The sequence below is a fragment of the Lethenteron reissneri genome, chromosome 66 (assembly GCF_015708825.2).
Source record: "Lethenteron reissneri isolate LAM-NWPU_2019-01 chromosome 66, ASM1570882v1, whole genome shotgun sequence".
Lineage (NCBI taxonomy): Eukaryota > Metazoa > Chordata > Hyperoartia > Petromyzontiformes > Petromyzontidae > Lethenteron > Lethenteron reissneri.
The window spans coordinates 8464685-8481632 of record NC_083844.1 but is presented as its reverse complement, the minus strand read 5'-3'; the positions used below and the strand labels follow the sequence as shown (position 1 = coordinate 8481632).

Sequence of the window (16948 nt, the reverse complement as noted above, 5' to 3'; positions counted from 1 at the left end):
GATTTGGAGTCTGCGTTTCTTTCTCCCATCATCATCACGGTGGCTAGGAGATGTTGACTACCTCGCCTTTTATACAGGAGGTCGTGGGTTCGATCCCAGACCCTGACGACGCCTGTTGCTGCTGTATATTTGGAGTCTGCGTTTCTCTCATCATCATCACGGTGGCTATGAGATGTTAACTACCTCGCCTGGTCTACAGGAGGTCGTGGGTTCGAACCCGGACCCTGACGATGCCTGCTGCTGCTGTAGATTTGGAGTCTGCGTTTCTTTCTCCCATCATCACGGTGGCTAGGAGATGTTGACTACCTCGCCTTTTCTACAGGAGGTCGTGGGTTCGATCCCAGACCCTGACGACGCCTGCTGCTGCTGTATATTTGGAGTCTGCGTCTCTCTCATCATCATCACGGTGGCTATGAGATGTTAACTACCTCGCCTGGTGTGCAGGAGGTCGTGGGTTCGATCCTGACCCTGACGATGCCTGTTGCTGCTGTATATTTGGAGTCTGCGTTTCTCTCTCTCATCATCACGGTGGCTATGAGATGTTAACTACCTCGCCTGGTCTACAGGAGGTCGTGGGTTCGAACCCGGACCCTGACGATGCCTGCTGCTGCTGTAGATTTGGAGTCTGTGTCTTCCTCTCATCATCATCATCACGGTGGCTAGGAGATGTTAACTGCCTCGTCTTGTATACAGGAGATCGTGGGTTCGATCCTGACCCTGACGATGCCTGCTGCTGTATATTTGGAGTCTGCGTTTCTTTATCTCATCATTGTCACGGTGGCTAGGAGATGTTTGACTACCTCGCCTGGTGTGCAGGAGGTCGTGGGTTCGATCCCAGACCCTGACGACGCCTGCTGCTGCTGTATATTTGGAGTCTGCGTCTCTCTCATCATCATCACGGTGGCTAGGAGATGTTAACTACCTCACCTTGTCTACAGGAGGGCGTGGGTTCGATCCCAGACCCTGACGATGCCTGCTGCTGCTGTAGATTTGGAGTCTGCGTCTCCCTCTCATCATCATCATCACGGTGGCCAGGAGATGTTGACTACCTCGCCTGGTATACAGGAGATCGTGGATTCGATCCCGACCCTGATGACGCCTGCTACTGCTGCATATTTGGAGTCTGCGTCTCTCTCATTATCATCACGGTGGCTATGAGATGTTAACTACCTCGCCTGGTCTACAGGAGGTCGTGGGTTCGATCACCAACCCTGACGCCTGCTGCTGTATATTTGGAGTCTGCGTCTCTCATAATCACGGTGGCTAGGAGATGTTGACTACCTCGCCTGGTGTGCAGGAGGTCGTGGGCTCGAACCCAATGCTGACGATGCCTGCTGCTGTTGTGGATAAGTTGGTGGAGTTCCCACACCTCAATTGAAAACTAATTTCTTTAGAACTGATTTTTGTATTTGTTGTCCTTCACCCCTGTTCCGATTATCACGGTGGGCTACGTACGGCGCGAAAGAAGTTCAACATACATACATTGGACTGTCCACTACACAATAATATACACTACACAATAATATACACTACACTATTATGCAATACAATACTATACACTTATATACATTACACTACGATACAGTACACTACTGTACACCACACCACTATACACCACTATACACTACACCACTACACACCACCACTACACACTACACCACTATACACGACACTACTACCCACTACACCACTATACACTACACTACTATACACTACACCACTATACACTACACTACTATACACTACACCACTACACGACTATACACGACACTACTACACACTACACCAATACACACTTCACCAATATACACCACCACTACGCTACATTGAGAATTCATTTCTCTCGAACTGATTGTTATTAGCTTGTTGTCCTTCCCCCGGCACCTCCGATTTAGTACGGTGGGCTATGTACGGTGCGAAAGAAGTTCAGCACGCACACATAACAGCGGCGGATTGACAAGGCATCAGCTCTCGCTCCCTCCGTGTGCGTCACTGTGTGCCCTGCGCCGAAACTCTCCGGTATTGCTGCATGGTATGTTATAGGGAGCGTCCGTGTTTTCTCCTCTAGGTTTCGTAGCTATCGGCGGTACTCTGCGCGCAGAATTGAAGTGGATTGACTGTCCCTTTGTGCCCTGGCGCCGAGGGAAACATGAAAGAAGAAGGAGAGGAAGTGAAGCGGATCTGCTGCCCAGTCTGCAACTGGGTGGTGGTCAGCCTGCCCGCCCTGGAGGACCACATGAAGCGCCACAAGGGCCGGATCGAGCCCGTGATGTACCGGTGCCCCCACTGCCCGTACAGCACGGACAATCTCAACGTCCTGATCGCCCACCAGGCGACGCACGACGCGGGGGAGTCCCACAAGTGCGCCGAGTGCGGCAAGGTGTTCGTCGACGCGGATGTCTTCCGCGAGCACCGGGCGATGCACGACGAGGAGAAGCCCCACAAGTGCGCCGCGTGCGGAGAGGCGTTCGGCCGGGCGGAAGATCTTCGCGCGCACCAGAGGATCCACGGCGGGGCGCCGTACCGGTGCGGCGTTTGCGGGACGGAGTTCACCCGGCTGGATTGCCTCCGCAGCCACCAGAGGACCCACACGGGGGAGAAGCCCTACCGGTGCGACGAGTGCGGCGTAACGTTCGTGTGGTCGGCGAGCCTCCTCACGCACAAGAGGAGCCACGCGGGCGAGAAGCCCTACCGGTGCGACGAGTGCGGCATGACGTTCGCCTGGTCGGCGAGCCTCCTGTCGCACAAGAGGATCCACACGGGGGAGAAGCTCTACCACTGCACCGTCTGCGGCATGGAGTTTTCCCGCTCGGACTACCTGCGCAGCCATCAGCGGACGCACACGGGCGAGAAGCCGTACAAGTGCGCCGAGTGCGGCGAGGCGTTCTCGCAGTCGGGCGCCCTCCTGGGGCACAAGAGGATCCACACGGGCGAGAGGCCGTACAAGTGCGTCGAGTGCGGAAAGGCGTTCGCGCGGTCGTGGGCCCTCCTCGTGCACACGAGGACCCACGCGGAGGAGAAGCCGTACAAGTGCACCGTGTGCGAGAGGGCGTTCGGCCGGTCGGATCACCTGCGCAGCCACCAGAGGACGCACACGGGCGAGAGGCCGCACGCGTGCGGCGTGTGTGGCAAGGCCTTCGCCGAGCCGGTGGCCCTGCGCGTACACAACAGGGTCCACACGGGCGAGAGGCCGTGCGTGTGTGCCGTGTGCGGGAAGGCGTTCTCGTGCACGGGAGCCCTTCGCACGCACACCATGGTCCACACGGGCGAGAAGCCGTACAAGTGCGACCTGTGCGGGAAGGGGTTCCAGCGCTCGGGGGCGCTCAATAAGCACAGGAGGAGCCACGCGGAGGAAAAGGCCTAAAGGGGTGAAAATGCCTCTTTCAAATGCACTCGCGATCCGGAGGCCCTGATGTAAACCAACCCAAACGACGATCTATAACATGCCGAAAAGTAACCTCTGACGCGCAATATTTGACCGGGAGACAAACATTTGACATGAAAGCAAATGGAACCGGCTAAGCAATACTGTTGTGTACATATGTTGAACTTCTTTCGCACCGTGTATAGCCAACCATGCTCATGGAAGGTGCGGGGGAAGGACGACAAACTAAAAGTGCACAGTTCCAGTGGCTTCTTAATATCGGAAGAGCATTCCAGATGGCCGCAGAACCTAATAGCGAAGTGATAATCACAAAAACGAGGGATAAGGCTGAAGGAAAATATAGATGAGTCGTATGCATCAAGAAATACAATTTAAGTACAGATACAAGTATACAATGTTCACGCAGTATCTTCCCATTCATCGGGACCTCAATAACTTTCCGCGTCGTCGCTTGATGTCAAGCCATAAGCCCTTTTTGAACCCATGCGCTTAACCTTCAATGCGATTCAACCCCCGATGAAGCTTGGAGAGCGGAATGGAGTTCAAAAGAACTCGCAAACACCTTGTGAAAGACCCAATGCAGAAGATCCCTGGGGTTTGATCTTCCACGAAGCTCATGGTCCACCCTAAACCGCATCCATTGCACAAACCACGGCAGCAGCAGATGCGGATACCTGATGCACAAATGTGAAATTAGAAACTCTCCAGTCTGTGACTGGTCATCCAGGAAAGGACCGTACAACATATAACAACGACGCAATGCCTCGATCCACAAATACGAAGGACACATCATGGCGACACACTCCGCTGCTCCTGACCGTTATCGGTCTTGACCATCCGAATGTGAAATTGTAGTTGTTCTTCTGCATCTACATCAGGGACCGTGCGACGAGAAGAAAGAATAAGAAGACGCAGTATCTGTTAAAACAAAGCAGGGATTGAACTTGGCAATCTGGAAAACGTATGAAGTGGTTCAATCTTGATTTTAATCTTTCAAAACTGCAGGAATCCATACTTTTTGGTTCTTTCGGTAAAGTCACGTAGGTAGAAAAATAATAGATCACGACGTTTCGATCGCAACGCAAGCAATCGTCATCAGTTTTTTCTTGCTGTGGTTGTCCCACCTGATGACGATTGCTTGTGTTGCGATCGAAACGTCGTGATCTATTATTTTTCTACCTACGTGACTTTACCGAAAGAACCAAAGAGTATGAAGTGGTGTTCACCGCAGACGATGATGGGGTCAAGAAGGTCAGGGAACTTGGTTCGGAAAAGTTGTATATTACTCTCTGTACAGAAGGGATAAGTGAGAGTTGGAACCAGACCTTCGGTTAGCAGCCTGGAGCTCAAGAACGTGGGTCTAATAGTGAGCGGCAGTGCAGCGGTTAGCGCAAAGTGCTACGAATCCGATTCCCGCTCACGGCCAACATCGGTGATGATTACCTGAAAGAGTCCTGGGCTTCCCCTAGGTCGACTCGGCCTCAAATTAGTACCTGGTGCAGAGTGCCAGGTGGGTAAAGCGCAGCGAGGTGGTACAGTGGGGAGCACGGTTGGTGCATCTGCACCTAGCCTGGCACAGCAGTAAACCCACCTGGGTCCTGTGACCTGCCAGCAGCGAGAGACTTCCACACTTCACGTGGCCTCAAAGTGCACCTAGCCTGGCACAAGCACCGTGGTGACGTCACTGCCACTTAGTGGCGAATGGCTGCTGTTGTTGTGTGGAGCGGTAGCGCAGCGTTGAGTGCGCTGCGCTACGAACCCAGCAGAGATTACTCTTTGGTTCTTTCGGTAAAGTCACGTATAAAGAGAAAATAATAAATTAAATACAAGCATACTTAGCATACGTGACTTTACCGAAAGAACCAAAGAGTAATTCCTGCAGTCACGAAAGCTCAAAATTAAGTACCAGCACAGAGACCCCGAGTTCAAATTCCCACTCACGACCATCACCACCGCCACCGGTGACAGCGATTATCTGAACCGGTCCTGGGCCTCTCCTAGGTCGACTCGGCTGCTAATGAGTGTGTAGTAGTAAACATCGCCGCTGGGGAGACAAAGGTGGTCGAGGCGTGGTGCTGGCCACCCACCCCCAAATTCGTACTGTTCCGGCCTTCATAGGTGCTTCTTGCTAACAGCACTTGCCCCAATTGTCTATTAAGGCTATACGGGGGGTCTTTGACTTTGTTTTGGATGTCTCTTAATGGCGAATACGTAAATGGTAGAAGATGGTTTAGCCACCACGGTGGGAGGCGTTCGGGAGTTTGGGTGTAAACCACGGTGGCTATGAGATGTTAACTACATTGCCTGGTATACAGGCCGTGGATTTGATCTCGACCTTGACGCTTGCTGTATATTTGGAGTTTGCATGTTCTCCCTGTTGGCGCGTCGATTTTTTCTCCTGGTCCTCCGATTTTTCCCTCCATATTTAGCATCGACATCGCGCGTTGAGAATATTTGGCTGCTGTACATTTCCACATAATGATAAGCCACTTCGTTGAGCGATCATACACGTATATAATAGCCCAGATCTGTCCTGTCATTATTTATTTCATTATGTGATTAAAGCGCCACGGATTGGTTGAAGTGCGTCACGTGACCGCGCCCCCCCGGATTGGTTGAAGTGCGTCACATGACCGCGAGCTGCCCACTTCGTGTTGTGGTGCGCCCCGCACCTCGGAGGCCCGAGAAGCAGCAACATGACGGCCACAGCGCCGGAGATGTAGCCACAGAAAGCTGACGGTCGATCCACTCACATACGGCTCACTCACTCACACACACTCACTCACAATCGCATGCAGCTCAAAGGAGACGGGTGAGTGAGAGTGAGGCAGAGCCGTGCTCCATCCACTGCTGCCCTGAGGGACCCCTGTGCTCTCCACTGCTGGCTTGTGGGAGAGTCGCGCTGTCTCCACTGCTGCCGTGAGGGAGCCAGATGTGCTCTGTCCGCTGCTGCCCTGAGGGAGAGCCATGCTCCGTCCACTGCTGCCCTGAGGGAGAGCCGTGCTCTGTCCATTACATTAGTACTCGAGTTTTTTTGGTGCTTAAATCCACTGCTGGATGAAGGCCCATCGCAAGCTGTGCGAGTGGATCGTAAGGATTTACTTGACCAGTCTGTTGGGGGCCGCCGCAGGCTGTGGTTATTGGGGGGGCTCCGCAGGCTGTGGTTGTTGGGGGGCTCCGCAGGCTGTGGTTGTTTGGGACCGCTGTACGCTGTGGTTGTTGGGGGGCGCCACAGGCTGTGGTTGTTTGGGACCGCTGTACGCTGTGGTTGTTAGGGGGCGCCGCAGGCTGTGGTTGTTTGGGGCCGCCGTACGCTGTGGCTGTTCGGGGACGCTACAGGTTGTGGTTGGCGCCCCCGCACAACCTAGTTTGTGATTGGTTGCTTCTGAAAAATAGCTATTTCGTGCAGTGGGCCTTACCTGGTAAAATAAACAAAATAGTACTAGTTGTATATGTGAAAAAGAGCTTCATCGCTCATTGGATTATTTTTCCTTACGATTCCGTTCCGATGATGGCAGTGTCCATCGTCAAAATGAAAACCGGCTGTGGAGGCACCCCGTGTAGCAGGCTTGTCAGAACTACACTTGCAGGCGGGGGAGTAGTACTGTGGCGGGCAAACACAGATGGCTCAGAGGCAGGGGTGGACTTCTAGAGGCGGCAAAAGGCCCTGGCAGAGTCGGTGGAGCCTTGCGACGGGCAGATGCGCGCGGGCAGGCTGACGCCGCCAGAGGCAACACATAGGCCTGGGCAGAACTCGTATAGAGTTGGGGTGGAACGGTTCATTTTTTGGGGTTTACACCCATTCAATAGTGGTGATGTGTAGGATTGACCTCGCACCCATTCAATGCTGGTGATGTGTAGGGTTGACCTCGCACCCATTCAATGCTGGTGATGTGTAGGATTGACCACGCACCCATTCAATACTGGTGATGTGTAGGGTTGACCACGCACCCATTCAATGCTGGTGATGTGTAGGGTTGACCTCGCACCTATTCAATGCTCGTAGTCTGTTAGGGTTGACCTTGCACCCATTCAATGCTCGTGGTCTGTTAGGGTTGACCTCACACCCATTCAATGCTCGTGGTCTGTAGGTTTGACCTCGCACCCATTCAATGCTCGTGGTCTGTAGGTTTGACCTCACACCCAATGCTCGTGGTCTGTCAGGTTGACCTCGCACCCATTCAATGCTCGTAGTCTGTATGGTTGATCTCTAAAATACAGCTCTTTCAAAGAAAGCCAGTAATTTGTTCTTTCCGCAATGCAGTTCTACATTCGCATTTCATCATTATGGCTATGCAGAGGAAGTACAAAGGCGAGTATGAATAGAGGCGTTCCATGCTTTGACAGCGGCAGTTTTTGGAACGCAGAATGTCCTTTTTCAACAAATGTCCATAATCGCTTGTCTAGAGCAGCGGTGGCCAACATGTAACAGACCAAGAGCCATAAAGTACCCGAGAGTTATGCAGAGCCAAGTGTATATATATAGTACAGTGGAACCTCGGTATACGACCGCTTTGGAATACGTCGAATTTGGTACACGTGTTTTTTTTCGAGAGAGAAAAATGTCTTGGGATACGACGCCTTGCTTGGGATACGACGTCTTGCTTGGGATACGACGCCTTGCTTGGGATACGACGTCTTGCTTGGGATCGACGTCTTGCTTGGGATACGACGTCTTGCTTGGGATCGACGTCTTGCTTGGGATACGACGCACTTGCTTGGGATACAACGCCTTGCTTGGGATACGACGTCTTGCTTGGGATACGACGCACTTGCTTGGGATACGACGTCTTGCTTGGGATACGACGCACTTGCTTGGGATACGACGCCTTGCTTGGGATACGACGCACTTGCTTGGGATACGACGTCTTGCTTGGGATACGACGCCTTGCTTGGGATACGACGTCTTGCTTGGGATACGACGTCTTGCTTGGGATACGACGCACTTGCTTGGGATATGACGTCTTGCTTGGGATACGACGTCTTGCTTGGGATACGACGCCTTGCTTGGGATACGACGTCTTGCTTGGGATCGACGTCTTGCTTGGGATACGACGTCTTGCTTGGGATCGACGTCTTGCTTGGGATACGACGTCTTGCTTGGGATACGACGCCTTGCTTGGGATACGACGTCTTGCTTGGGATACGACGTCTTGCTTGGGATCGACGTCTTGCTTGGGATACGACGTCTTGCTTGGGATACGACGTCTTGCTTGGGATACGACGTCTTGCTTGGGATACGACGTCTTGCTTGGGATACGACGCGCTTGCTAGAACTTGTATGGGTCGGGATGAGTCACCACGTACAGTACCCGCATATGCCCCGTTCACGACTGAAACAAATCGAGAGTGGCGGGGGACGTGGGGGAGAGGGGCGGGGGACGTGGGGGGCTGCCCCCATGGAGGGTGGAGCCCCGGGTCGAGGCGCACGCGACGTGTGGGGTTGAGGCACACCACGTGACCAGCGCAGCTGGCAGCAGCGCTGGTCACGTGGCTTCCGTATTTTAGTAATTGGTGTCTAAATTATTTTATACAACCCCATTAATGTATAATATGCCACGTAAAATATCAATTATTTTCCTCTGGAACGGATTATTTACTTTACCTTCATTTCTTATGGGAAAAATTCGTTTGGTGTACGTCATTTTCGGTTTAAGTCCTACCTTCTGGAACGAATTAACGACGGATACCGAGGTACCACTGTATATCATATACAACTTAACGGACAAACTTTAATTCATTATTCGTTGTGTAGCTGATGTTAGCATACCTGTGTTGAATCGCACGTAGAATTGTGCACTCTACTACGTGTTTGGGGCCGTCCATAAATGACGTCACGCGATTTTGGGCGATTTTTGACCCCCCCCCCCCCATCGTCACACGGCGTCACAAAAAGTCAGACCCCCTCTCAAATATGACGTCACAAAGCTCTGACCCCCCCCCCCCCCCAAAATTATAAAACATGCTTCAAATCGCTTTAAACTATTGTCACTAGTGCGTATTTAATGTGCTGCTGCACTCTGATGTTGTAGGAGAAAACATTAAAAAGTCTATTTAATTAAGTAGAACGTGTTGTCTATATTTAAAGTTGCGCATTTTGATGTGATGTCACATTTCTCAAACCCCCCCCCCCTCGTCACAAATGTCTGACCCCCCCCCCTAGGTGTGTGACGTCATTTATGGACGGCCCCTGACCACAGTCGCACCACTACAGACTGGAGAGTTTTTAATTTTTCATTTGTGCATCAGGTTATCCCCATCGGCTGCTGCCACGGTTTCTGCAGTGGAATGCGGCTTGAGAGTGGACCATGAGCTAAGGTGGAAGATCAAACCCAGGGGATCTTCTGCGTTGGTTTCTTTCACGACAAGGTGTTTGATTGCGAGTTCTTTTGAACTCCATTCCGGTCTCCAAGATTCATCGGGGGTTGAACTTCGCACCGTTGAAGATGAAGCGCATGGGGTCCAAAGGGGCTTGCGGCGTGACTCCAAGCGACGTCGAGGTGCCGATGAAATGTGAAGACACCTGTGTGAGGATTTGTGCATCGTCTGGTGTCGTCCACATCGACCGCTTGCCATGGCTTGTGCAGTGGACGATGCGGTTTAGGTTGGACCGTGAGCAGCTTTGCGGAAGACCCAAACCGCCAGGGCAATCTTCCGCGTCAAAAATGTTTCTCTGGTGTGGACCTATCAAGTTAAAGTTCAAGTTCATTTATTAGGTATAGCCCTGTGAGCCATTCGGCTCTTGAATCGGGTGCAACTGCAACAAACAAAAAAACATGAACAAAGTGACTATGTGCAAACATCTTCTTGGTTCTTTCGGTAAAGTCACGTAGAAGGGAAGTAATAAAATAATAAAAATAAAACATAATAAAACAATTCTCACGACGTTTCGGCCACAACGCAAGCAGCCGTCCTCAGGTGAAAACCAGGTCCGTCGAGGCAAACAGAAAATCCAAGAAAAGACAGCGAAATATTGCAGAAAAAGCACCGTACACCAACACTGTGTGCATCTATTATCAGAGTGTTCTTTGTTTGCATCTTGACCACAAGTATTGTGGTTAATGCACACATGATTCCTCGTAAAGAGGTTTCAGTTTTATTGCCAGAAAAAAGGGGAAAAGCCCTATTATTATATTTTGGTACTGGCAAAGGAGGTCTAATGATGGAGTGGACACCTTGGCACACATAGACCCACAGAGATATAGAGACCCATAGAGATACACAAATACCCATAGAGATACACAGACCCACAGAGATACATAGAGATACATAGAGATACAGAGAGACCCACAGATACAGAGACCCACAGAGATACACAGAGACCCATAGAGATACACAGACCCACAGAGATACACAGAGACCCACAGAGATACACAGAGACCCATAGAGATACACAGAGACCCACAGAGATACACAGAAACCCACAGAGATGCACAGAGACCCACAGAGACCCACAGAGATACACAGAGACCCATAGAGATACACAGAGACCCACAGAGACCCATATATTAAACTATATATTTTTTGTTACCAGGTAAGGCCCCACTGAGCAATGTGGTAGCTCTCGTTAGAAGCCACCCTGCCTATCACAAAATGCCCCCCCCTAATATATTGCTATAAAATATAATTGCTATGCTATGTAAATAAAACAATTTGCTAAACCTTGGCCACAATATCTGGACTTCATATAAATCAATGCATAGATTTATGTTAATATGATTGTGGTTATGGTTTTATTTTATTAATCCATAATCTCTGCCATTACATACAATGAAACAAGAAAAGGTAAAAAAGAAAAAACGGAGCAATGTAATACAATACACTGACATTGTTAAAAAAATAAATAAAGACTCCATCCCATGTGTTAGTGAATTTTGTAATATTTTAGGCAGAAAATTAGTTTTCAATTTTTTTCTGTGTAGTGTATAGTGTGGTGTATATTATTGTGTTGTGTATATTATTGTATAGTGTATATTATTGTGCAGTGTAAAGTCCAGTGTATGTATGTTGAACTTCTTTCGCGCCGTACGTAGCCCACCGTGATAATCGGAGGTGCAGGGGGAAAGGACAACACATACAAGAAGCAGATCTAAAGAAATTAGTTTTCAATTGAGTTATGGGAACTCCACCAGCCTCTCCACAGCAGCAGCAGGCATCGTCAGGGTCTGGGATCGAACCCACGCACTCCTGCACACCAGGCGAGGTAGTCAACATCTCCTAGCCACCTCAGCCCCCTCGAATCACGTGCCATGAAGAAGGGTCATTGCCCGAAACGTCGCCTCTTGTATATACAGCACGGCACGTACTGTACAGCACTACTCACAGCACTATACGGTGTGTACAGTACTGCATGTATAACACTGCGTACTGTATGTACAGTACTACATGCACCACACTATGCGTACTGTATGTACAGTACTACATGTATCGTACTGTGCGTACTGTATGCACAGTACTACATGTATCGTACTGTCCGTACAGTACTGCATTCTTTGTAAGGCCGCAAGCAGAACTGTACGTGCCCGTGACGTCACGTCTCTTCCTATTCTGATCGTGACGTCATGTCCCTCCCTATCCTGCAAGTGACGTCACGTTCTCCCTAATCCTGACAGTGACGTCACGTCACCCCTCATCGCGACAGTGACGTCGCGCCCGGATGTTTGTGAATCGGAGGCGGAAGCAGACGCGAGCGTGAGTGGACAACCCCAGATTTGGTTTATAATAAAATATAATAAAAAAATATTATTATACTTAATATAACAAATATATTATTTACGTTCAATGTAACATATTTACGCGAATCTAACCACCCCCCCCCCCCAAAAAAAAATGGGAGAGTGAGTTTCTCGACAAACAACAATTGGTTTAATACGTAGTAGGAGTCCAGAATAGAGGGTTATACTGGTAGGAACCTCCTGGTTACACCAGCCCACAGGGGATTATTGTGTCCGTCGTGCAGGGAGGGGCTGGTGGGGAGGCAGGGGCTGGGTGGGGAGGGTGGGGAGGGGCTGGGTGGAGAGAGTGGGGCTGGGTGGGGGGTGGGAGGGGTGGGGCTGGGTGGGGAGGGGCTGGTCACCCCGTGGTGCCCTTATAAAACTCAACGTTTAACCTACTCACGCCGGCTTGTGCCCGCCCTCACAGTCGGCCATATTTGCGGAATACACCACGCCGCCGTTGACCCTGGCCATTGACCGAGCAACCCAACGTTCCTACCACCAGCTCCCTCCACAGGAATGTGTTTGTGGGTTAGATCGCGTAAATATATAAATGTTGTTATGTTGTTAAACCCGCCACCACCCGACACGGCCAATTAGTAAGGTTTGTCACACAAACAGAGCATGCCAATTCGTTACTAGTACAGCACCACAGCGGTTATGTGTTGGAGAGCAGTGTAGTGTACAGCGTAGCGTAGTGTAGTGTACAGCGTAGTGTATAGTTTAGTGTACAGCGTAGTGTATAGTGTAGTGTACAGCGTAGTGTATAGTGTAGTGTACAGCGTAGTGTATAGTGGAGTATATAGTGCAGTGTACAGTGTAGTGTATAGCGTAGTGTGTAGTGTACAGCGTAGTGTGTAGTGTAGTCTATATTGGAGTGTACAGTGGAGTGTATAGCGTAGTACACCACCAGTTGTATGTTGGGAGAGTACATCTACAATATTTACAACTATAGTGTGTGCTGTATATTGTGTAGTGTATATTATAGTGTGTAGTGTACAGTGTAGTATATAGTGTAGCGTGTAGTGTATAGTGTATAATGTGCAGTGTATAGCGTGTAGTGTATAGTGTGTAGTGTATAGTGTATCGCGTGTAGTGTATAGTGTGTAGTGTATAGTGTGCAGTATATAGTGTCGTGCATAGTGTGTAGTGTATAGTCTGCAGTATATAGTGTAGTGTATAATGTACTCCACCGGTTGTGTGTTGGAGAGCAAATCCACAAGATTTACAATCTGAGTACTGTGCCGTTTCGCCAGTAATTACAACAACGAGCATCATCAGGCGGACACATCTGGCTGTCCACCTTTTCTACACTTTGCACTCCTATTGTGTTTGTGTATTGTTTGTTGTTAAGTTCTGACCCCGTGCTCCTACTGGACATCTGTGAAAAAATAGCTTTATAGCTCATCAGATTAAACATTGATTCTGATTCTGAACTGGCAGTCGCCTTGGACATGGGAAAAGGGTTGACGTGAAGACACGAGGAGAGAATTGATTTCCTTATTTGTGCTTTGCCCTGCGTGTCCCAGTGCTGATAGGACGGACGGAGCAAAGATGAAGATCTTCTGCCCTATCTGCAAGTGGCTCGTGGTCAGCTTGCCCGCCCTAGACGACCACATGAAGCGGCACAGGGGGTGTACCGAGCCCACGCTGTTCCGGTGCCCCCACTGCCCGTTCAACACGGACAAGCTGAACGTGTTCATCGAGCACCAGGCGACGCACGACGCTCGCGCGTCGGACAAGTGCGGGAAGTGCGGCAAGGTCTTTATAGACGCCGAGGTCTTCCGTGAGCATCAGGCGGCGCACTCCGAGGAGAAGCCCTACAAGTGCACTGGTTGCGAACTGGCATTCAGTCGGTCGCAGGACCTCGACGAGCACCAGAGGACACACGCCAGCAAGGAGCCCTACCGGTGCGGCGTCTGCAACGCGACGTTCGCGAAGGCGACGAGCTTCGTCTCGCACAGGAGCACGCACGTCAGCAAGAAGCTCTACCACTGCACCGTCTGCAGCATGGAGTTTTCCCGCTCGGACCACCTCCGCAGCCACCAGCGGACGCACACGCGGGAGAAGCCGTTCGCGTGCGCCGAGTGCGGCGAGGCGTTCTCGCAGTCGGGCGCCCTCGTCCGGCACCAGAGTGTCCACACGAGCGAGAAGCCCTACAAGTGCTCGGTGTGCGGCAAGGCGTTCGCCCGGTCGCAGTACCTCCTGATACATAGGAGGAGGCACACGGGCGAGAGGCCGTATGTGTGCGATGTGTGCGGGAAGGCGTTCGCGCAGGCCAGGGTCCTCCTCGGGCACAAGAGGACGCATACGGGCGAGAGGCCGTACGCATGTGCCATTTGCGGCAGGGCCTTTGCTGAGCCGGTGGCCCTACGCATACACAACAGGATCCATACGGGCGAAAAGCCGTATGAGTGCGCCGCGTGCGGGAAGGCGTTCTCGTGCGCCGGGGGGATTCGCGCCCACATGATGGTGCACACGGGCGAGAAGCCCTACAAGTGCGACCTGTGCGAGAAGGCATTCCAGCGCTCGGGTGCGCTCAAAACGCACAGGAGGAGCCACGCGGAGGAAAAGCCCCGAGAGTGAAAGCGCGCTCGCGGTTCGGAGAAGTCCCTCGCCTCTCATGTTCGAGAAATGATGCCGGCACGGAGAGCTGAAATACGATATTTAACCCAAAATTTGAAAAACAGTTTGCCGGCTGGCTGGTTGGGCTGACACGCGGTGGTAATGTCGCTCGCATCCCACAGCAGCATAGAGCCGGAGTTCGTGCATCTTCATGCCAGCACGCGTCCGCCTCTTACCGCCCGTTCGCGTGGCGAACTTGTTGTGACAAAAAAACAATTTGGCCTCTCCAGCCGTTGCCCCACAGCTGTGGAATGAGACCGGCCACGTAAAGTTCCATAACACCCGCCAAGTCACGTACACGAACGTACGTACGTGTGTGTACGTTGAACTCCTTTCGCACCGTACGTAGGCAACCACGCAAATCGGAGGTGTGGGGGGGGAAGGACAATAAACGCACAAAGTAGTTCTAAAGAAATTCGTTTTCAATGTAGATTTAAAAGTGCATAGCTCCCAGTGGCTTTCTAATATCCGAAGGAAGAGCGTTCCAGATGGCCGCAGAAACAGCGCTTCTGAAAGTGCATGATGCAGTGACCATTTTGTTTGACGGTTAGCCCGAAACCGCTGCTGCTGCGAGAATGACCGTAATTCGTATGATGTTAGTTTATGCTCCTTGACGAGAACAGTGATATATTGTTGTGGTTCATTTGTGGCAAACGCTTTGTGTGTAATGAGCGCGGCGACCTGAAGGAAGAGCGTTCCAGATGGCCGCAGAAACAGCGTTTCTGAAAGTGCATGATGCAGTGACCGTCTTTGTTCGACGGTTAGCCCGAAACCGCTTCTGCTGCGAGAATGACCGTAATTCGCGTGATGTTGGTTTATGTTCCTTGACGAGAACAGTGATATATTGTTGTGGTTCATTTGTGACAAGCGCTTAGTGTGTAATGAGCGCGGCGACCTTTATTATAATGTTTTTGTTCGGCAAATGGTTATGTAAGTTACGGCCAAAATCACCATCAGCATGCACGAGTCGTCCCCGGTGTATCGCGAATCCGTTTGGCACAAACGATTTACAAAGTTAGGGGCAGACGCCCGATCACCGCGCTCGACGATTTTACACCCTTGTTCGTGGGATTTTTCAGAAGCCGAAATTTTCCGCCACGTTCCCGCGTACAGTACAGTACCCGAGGGTGAGGAGGCAACACGCGCGTCGCGGGCGGCAGTGGTGACAGCGGCCGCAGCAGCGAGCCCCCCCCCCCCCACTCAGTCTTTGTACCACCTAGTGCTGGATCGTGCGCGCACACGTGTTTTATCTCACTCTTCTATCCCTTTGCGTTTGCTTGAATACTACTATAACACTGGTCAACATACTTTTCCTGGCATAAGGTATTCCAACGGTTTTAAGGTAATGTTGGGGTGCTGATTCCAAATCTGGCATCACTTTTTGTCTATCAAATCAAATATTGCATTTTCAATAAAAACTGCAGAAGAAAAATATTAACGAAATGTGGATATCTACATAAAATGATATTATAAACACACTATCCTAAAAATACAGCACCAAATTTTAACACTAAAGCAGTCACTGACTCGCAACAACTTGCAATCATAAGTGACAGAGTTAATTTCGGGTAAAATCAATGAAAATGGGGTATGCCGATAGCATAAAATTAGATGTGATAGAGCAAATCTGAGATCAGATTTGGAATCGGCACCCTGAAATTAGTCTAAAACAGCTGCAAAAGTCGAGGCCAGAAAAACAATTTTTTGTTGACCAGTGTAATCAGCCAATAATGTGTGTCCCGCGCGTGATGTCACTCTACATGAGGCCCACCCCCCGCCTCATTAATATTCATGAGTGGGTGGGTTTTTACACTAACGCAGAGGAAGGTCGAGCTGAATTAAATAATACGCAAAGTCGCTTCAAATATGACTTTTCTTTACAGAAAGTGACGGTAAAAAATTAATACGCAGCACAGTGAGTGACGTCACTGCAAAAGAGGCCCCCCCTTTCATTAATATTCATGCCTGTGTGGAAATTTACACTAACGCACAAGGTCGCGCACTCCACATGCCCACCCTTCCCCTCAATAATCCTGAGCGGGTGATGTCACTCCACATGCCGCAGCCCTCCACAATAACCATTAACGGGTGACGTCACTCCACATGGGGCAACCCCCCCCCCCTCATTAATAATCATGAGCTGAACTATTTTTCTATTGAGTATTTCACATTTACTGCAATATACACTCGTCCTTTGACGGGCAAAAGAGCTTGTCTATTATAA

At 50.6% G+C, this 16948-nt stretch overlaps 1 protein-coding gene across 1 annotated transcript; it reads left to right on the top strand.

The window, feature by feature from the left end:
• The first annotated feature begins 191 nt into the window (after window positions 1-191).
• LOC133359952 (zinc finger protein 91-like) lies at window positions 192-16410 on the top strand. Its single transcript, XM_061578516.1, has 3 exons — window positions 192-3358; window positions 12033-12076; window positions 13629-16410. The coding sequence occupies exons 1-3, from the start codon at window positions 2150-2152 to the stop codon at window positions 14683-14685; spliced, it is 2310 nt and encodes a 769-aa protein (XP_061434500.1). The 5' UTR covers window positions 192-2149; the 3' UTR covers window positions 14686-16410.
• The last annotated feature ends 538 nt before the right edge of the window (window positions 16411-16948 follow it).